Below are 6559 nucleotides of genomic sequence, written 5' to 3'. Positions count from 1 at the left end.
GCAATATATAAACCTTTTCATTCCGCCATTTTAACGTTTCGTCATCATAAAGAGCGTGTTTTCTCAACGGTAAACTATGTTACAAAATTGCTGTAGTGGCCATTTTTTAATTTATTTTTGCTTTTATTTTATTTTAGAAACTTTCAGTATATTTACCGAATTCAATAGAATTGTTTGATTAGTTGATTAAGCATCAGTGTATGAAGTCAGTTGTTTAACATGAGTCAGTGTATTTACGTAAGTAATGAAAACATATTCAACATATTATCGAAAAATATAAACATTAAACATATCAAAATTTACCAAACAATTTTTCCTATGTTTTTCTGGTCGTTTAAAAATTTTCTTTTAAGAGGGTTAGCTATTAACTGCTATATAAGTGATTGCAAGAACATAGTGAAGGAGGGTCTCCCACAAACATTTCGAGTATGCCTCTGAATAAGTTTTTAGTCATCAATACACAAAATTGTCGACTCCTCGAAAAAGGCTTCTTACTCCTACCCAATGCGCTCGTGTTCTATTCTTAGACAAATATCCTCAAAATTAAAGAAAAAAAAGAAAGTGAATATTTTTATTGTAAATAATTAACAAAATTCATTATCTGCCGAAAAGATCAAGTAGGTCAGGTGACTGTTTTCAGTTCACTCAAAATTCAATGTGAAATGGGAACTGCGGGTGATCGTTAACCCTGGAAAATAAAGGCAAATCATTAATCAACAATAAGCTTAACAAAATATATGATAGGCAAATTAAAAAAAAGTAAATAGCAGAAATATTGAAATTGTGGGACGAAAACAAACGAAGATCTAGACGTGCTACGTGCTAGACGTTCTAGACGGTCTACTGTAGTTAAAAAACAAAATGGCCATTATGCAGTAATTAAGAATATAAATTGTTATTTCTGACCCGTTGGGGTATACTACATGTGAGGTTTATGCCATGAATTAAAAAAAAACCTCTGGCTGGAGCTAATGGACACATTAAAATAAATAATTTAGTTCACAGTTCATAGAGGGTAAATATATTAGCTAAAAGAATAAACACTAACCTTGCTCATCCTAATTAATTATCCCCGTAAAACTATGAAAATTACTGTAAAAGAATTCACACCATTTTGGAAAAACATTCCTAACCTTAACTGTCTCTGGGATTTGATTCTGTTAGCAAAGGATTGTTGTTAATTTAATAATATAAAAAAAACTAAAATTTGAACAAATGATTTTTATTTTAAGAAATAGAAACATCGATTAACATCACAGTTAGTACAACTCAAGTAGAATAAAAATGTTCAGAAATTGTAAAATTTGCCATATTATAAAAGTATATATTTCTCACTAAAACCACTTTTTTTTACATTTCAACCCTACCAGAAATTATTAATCACGAAATTTTTTCTAACGTTATTACACCAAGAGAAAAATAATAAATATTTCTTTTTTAGCCTCCCTAATTAAACTGGACAACAAAGTAGGAATTTTTTCTCTCGAAAATCTATGAATATAAGCAAAAATTAGGAGGCAAAAATATGTAGCTTTGCTTATCATATGCATCAAATTGACCAATTTTGTAAATATATAAACGAAAAAAGTCAGTGGTTTGAGAAAAAAAAAGAACTAAAAAAAACCAGCTATGTAAAGCTCAATCCGTTTTATGGCCCTTATCATTACTTATTTTCACAGATTGCCGAATGAAAAAATTATTTTTACTTTTCTGTCGATTTCAAAAATAAGCTAATATTTGTTTTTTAATTTATCATTTTCAAATATATCGAAAATGAAACTGTACAACCATAGTATACAGGTGGAGGTCGCGATTTCATTGAGGCTTATCATAGGCAAATTAATGTTGGGTAGACTTTCAGCTGGAATTTTTTTTTCAATAATTTTGACATATTCTCACTTTTACGTGTAAAGATCATATTTGTTATCACCAAACGCCTGAAATAATTCCCAAAACCCATTTACACAGCTGTGTTCTAAGGGAGGATAAGGAGGGCAGCACTTGTTAAAAAAAACTTGGGTCCTCGTGATCTACCTGATCCTGCTGATTATCCATTTAAGAACAGCTTAGAAAACGTTTGACAATTTCTATGGTGAGTGAAAAGGTTAGAAACGACCTTTTGCAGTAGCAGAGACAATATATATGTCAAATATGTCAAACTTTTTGACAAAACCTTGATGTGAAGCGTCCTGTTAAATTTTTAGAGCTGGTGTGATAATTGGTATTAAATACACAGTATTGTTGGAAAGTATTAGGGAACAGATCAATTTTATAGATATTTATTTCAATTTTTTATTTCTGAAATGTAGATTACTGTAAATGGAGAAATTCCGAGGATCTTGAATTTCTTTTTTTATTGACATGTACCCCGATAGTGTACCCCGGGCTTGATCCACTTGAATGATTATTCTTGGAAAAAAAGCTGTGCATGGGCTCAACAAACTTTCTGGCTAGCTCCGAGTAATGTGCCAATTGTGTTTGCTGGCTTGTATTTATTAATAGCTCTTCACAATATTATAGGTAAAATCTGATTGGACAGAAGTTTGATTTTGCAATCAGGGGTGAAAATTCATAAAAATGTAAAAATGATATTTTTTTTTACAAATAATATTCGCGAGCATAAGAAGAAGGTTACTAAGAGGAATTTTCTAAGAGTTTAGGGCAACGCGAGAAGCACTAAAAGAATAGAAAACAAGACACTGAATAGCCATACCAGTTCAAATGGCAGGCACGTCCATTGCAGTCAAAACTGTCTACAAGTGCCATTTCTTCATCGGATAATTTGAAGTCAAAGACGTTAATATTTTGAGCTAGGCGTTCCTTATGCACTGATTTTGGAATGACAATGAGACCACGCTGAACCTAAAAAAGAAATACAGTCCTTAGAAATATAGTGTTGTATTAAATACAAGGATTTTTCTGTAAACTTGAATATTTTCTGTAAACGTAAGCTTCCAAACGAAGGTAAAATAAAACAAATTTCTTGCTTTGTTCTTGTCCGACTTATAGTTACATAGACACACCCCCAGAGCCCTCAGGGCAAGGGTTTTAAGTTATGCCCTGGGGGCATATAAGGTTTTTAAAGAAGGCATTGTCGTAGAAACTTCAAAAAATGATAATTATTTTTGAACCAAACAGGGCTAGTGCCCGTTTAAATAGTCGAAAGTGATTGGAGGGCAACTAGCTACCCCCTCCCCCCCCCAACGCCCATCATTACCCCAAACACATCCTATAAAAATTTTGAAATGGCCATTTTGTTCAGCGTAGTTGATTTCCAGATAGAAAATATACTTTTGAGGAGTACTCTCCCCCACAACCCTCAGGGCAAGGGTTATAAGTTATGCCCTGGGGGCATATAATTTTTTTTATTGAAATCTTTGTTGTAAAAACTTGGAAAAGGGCTCATTCGATTTGAAATTCAAAGGGCTAGTACCCTTTTTAATAGTCAAAAGTGATTTGAGAGCCACTAACCCCCTTCTCACGCCCACCTTGTCCCCAAACACATCCATTCAAAATTTCCAGATAGCCATTTTATTCAACGTAGTTGAAAGTTTTGGAAATTAGGTCTTTAAGGATGACAACTCCTCCCCCCACAGCCACCAAGGCAATGGTTGTAAGTTATACCCTGGGGGCAAATAAAGTTTTTAATGAAAGGCAACTAGCCCCCCTCCCACCACACCCATCATTCCCCCAAAAACTCCAATCAAAATTTTGAGATAGCTATTTTGTTCAGCGTAGTTGATTTTCCGATAGAAAATATGTTTTTGAGGAGGAAACTCCCCTAAATCCCTCAGGGCAAGGGTTTTACGTTATACCCTGGGGGCATATATGGTTTTCATAGAAGGCATTGTCGTAGAAACTTTAAAAGGGGTTGATTCGATTGCAAATTCAAAGGGCTAGTGCCATTTTTAATACTCGAATATGATCGGAGGGCACCTAGTCCCCCCCAAGCCCATCATTCCCCCAGACACATTCAATCAAAATTTTGAGATAGCCATTTTGTTCAGCGTAGGCTAGTTGATTTCCAGATAGAAAATATTCTTTGAGGACGACAATACCCCACAACTCTTAGGGCAACGGTTTTAACTTATGCCCTGGGGGCATATAAGGTTTTTAATGAATGCGTTGTCATAGAAACTTCAAAATAGGCTCTTTCGATTGGAAATTTTATAGGGCTAGTGCCCTTTTTAATAGTCTAAAGTGATTGGAGGGCAACTAGTCCCCCCCCCACCCCCGCCCAACATTTCCCCAAACACATTCAATCACAGTATAGAGATAGCCATTTTTTTCAGCGTAGTCTAGTTGATTTCCAGAAAGAAAAAATGTTTTTGAGGAGGACACTCCCCCATATCCCTCAGGGCAAGGGTTTTAAGTTATGCCCTGGGGGCATATAAGGTTTCTATAGAAGGCTTCAAAAGGGCTTCGTAAAAACTTCAAAAGGGGCACATTCGATTGAAAATTCAAAGGAATAGTGCCCTTTTTAATAGTCGAAAGCTATTGGAGGGCCACTAGGGCCCCCTCCGCGCCCCCCATTCCCCCAAAGACATCCAATCAAAATTTTTAGATAGCCAATTTGTTCAGCGTAGTTGACATCCAGATAGAAAATATATTATTGAGGAGGACACTCCCCCACAAACCTCAGGGCAAGGGTTTTAAGTTATGCCCTGGGGGCCTATAAGGTTTTTATAGAAGGCGTTGTCGTAGAAACTTCAAAAAAAGGCTCATTCGATTGGAAATTCAAATGGCTTGTGCATTTTTTAATAGTCGAAAGTGATTGGAGGGCAACTAGTCCTCCACGCCCATCATTTCCCCAAACAAATCCAATCAAAATTTTTAGATAGCCATTTTGTTCAGCGTAGTTGATTTCCATCTAGAAAATATGTTCTTGAGGAGAACACCCCCCCCCCCCCACCCACCTCAGGGCAAGGGTTTTAGGTTATGCCCTGGGGGCATATAAGGTTTTTATAGAAGGCATTGTCGTTGAAACTTCAAAAAACCCTCATTCAATTGGAAATTCAAGGGCTAGTGCCCTTTTTAATAGTCGAAAGTGATTGGAGGGGAACTAGTGCTCCCCCCCCACGCTCAGCATTCCTCCAAACACATTCAATAAAAATTTGAGATAGCCATTTTGTTCAGCGTAGTTGATTTCCAGATAGAAAATATGTTTTGAGGAGGATACTCTCCCACAGCCCTCAGGGCATGGGTTTTAGGTTATGCCCTTGGGGCATATAAGGTTTTTTTAGAAGGCTTTGTCGTAGAAACTTCAAAAAAGGCTCACTCAATTTGAAATTCAAAGATATAGTGCCCTTTTTAATAGTCGAAATTGATTAGTGATATTTTTTGTTGTCGTTGTTGTTTAGACCAGGGCACTTCATATCAAAGGAGTTGTCATGGGAACTTCGAAAGGGGCTCATTCGATTGAAAATAGAAAGGGCTGATGCCCTTTTTAATAGTCAAAAGTGATTGGAGGGCAACTAATCCCCCTTCCACTCCCACCCTGCCACGCCCACCCTCCCATTTGTCTATTATGTTAAAAACTAAATGTTGCCTTAAGATTAAATCAAAATGCACTGTGATAATGCTAATTCCCAATAAGGCATCTCAGCAGTATCCCAAGAATGACTGAGGGTATTATGTTCGAACTTTCGGGGCTACTTCTGCTCTTGAAATTTAACCAAATCAAAATAGCGTAAGTGTCTCCAAGCTATCAAAGAAATTAAACAGATTTTTTTACGAATGATATCAAATTTTCCATTTAAGGTCAACTAGAGGAGGTAAGAAACTAAATTAAACAGTACTATATGTGTCCAGATTTTTAAAAGGGTATATGCTGTTAAAAATTGCTGAAAATTTTTCTCCGGCATACAAATAGCAGGCCGAACTATAAAGTCTTAAAAAAACGAAAAGATTTAAAGTATTATTTTCTTTTTTCTGAAAAGACTATGTCAATATAAAACGAACACAAATTAATTTCCCAATAAGGCATCTCAGCAGTATCCCAAGAACGACTGAGGGTATTATGTTCAAACTTTCGGGGCTACTTCTGCTCTTAAAATTTAACTAAATCAAAATCGTGTAAGTGTATCCAAGCTATCAAAGAAAGTAAACAGATTTTTTTGCGAATGATATCAAGTTTTTTATTTCAGGTCAACTAGAAGAGGTATGAAACTAATTTAAACAGTACTATATGTGTCCAGATTTTTAAAAGGGTGTATGTTGTTAAAAATTGCTGAAAATTTTTCTCCAGCATTTAAATAGCAGGTCAAACTATAAAGTCTTAAAAAACAAAAAGATTTAAAGCGTTATTTTCTTTTTCCCTGAAAAACCTATGTCAATATAAAACGAACAGAAATTAATTAAAAAAAGTTTTTCCACAAAACAACATTTTCAATGAAAAGTAAAGAACTCCATTAAACAAAAAATGAGCAAAAATAAAATAAAATAATCTACCAAGCGTGAAACTACCACAAATCAGCATCCATAAATAAATGAAACCCAAAACGAACAGAAATTACAATAAATAACCAAGTCAAACTCAAAACGAGATGAAATTAACATA

The 6559-nt window shown here is 35.1% G+C and overlaps 1 protein-coding gene across 1 annotated transcript in view; it reads right to left on the bottom strand.

Annotated features, from left to right (window-relative positions):
* Positions 1-557: 557 nt before the first annotated feature.
* Positions 558-6559, bottom strand: part of LOC148938356 (aldo-keto reductase 1B-like) — a 30810-nt gene continuing 24808 nt past the window's right edge. The window contains exons 6-7 of the mRNA XM_089107856.1: positions 2714-2862; positions 558-688 (exon numbers count right to left, since the gene is read on the bottom strand). Coding sequence (XP_088963982.1) covers positions 646-688; positions 2714-2862 — 192 coding nt within the window. The 3' untranslated portion in view covers positions 558-645. The remainder of the gene's footprint in view (positions 689-2713; positions 2863-6559) is intronic.

The sequence above is a fragment of the Artemia sp. Qi Xiang Cuo genome, unplaced genomic scaffold (genome assembly GCF_049724085.1).
Source record: "Artemia sp. Qi Xiang Cuo unplaced genomic scaffold, ASM4972408v1 HiC_scaffold_2955, whole genome shotgun sequence".
In the NCBI taxonomy this organism is placed as follows: Eukaryota; Metazoa; Arthropoda; class Branchiopoda; order Anostraca; family Artemiidae; genus Artemia; species Artemia sp. Qi Xiang Cuo.
This window is presented reverse-complemented; position numbering and strand designations above follow the sequence as displayed.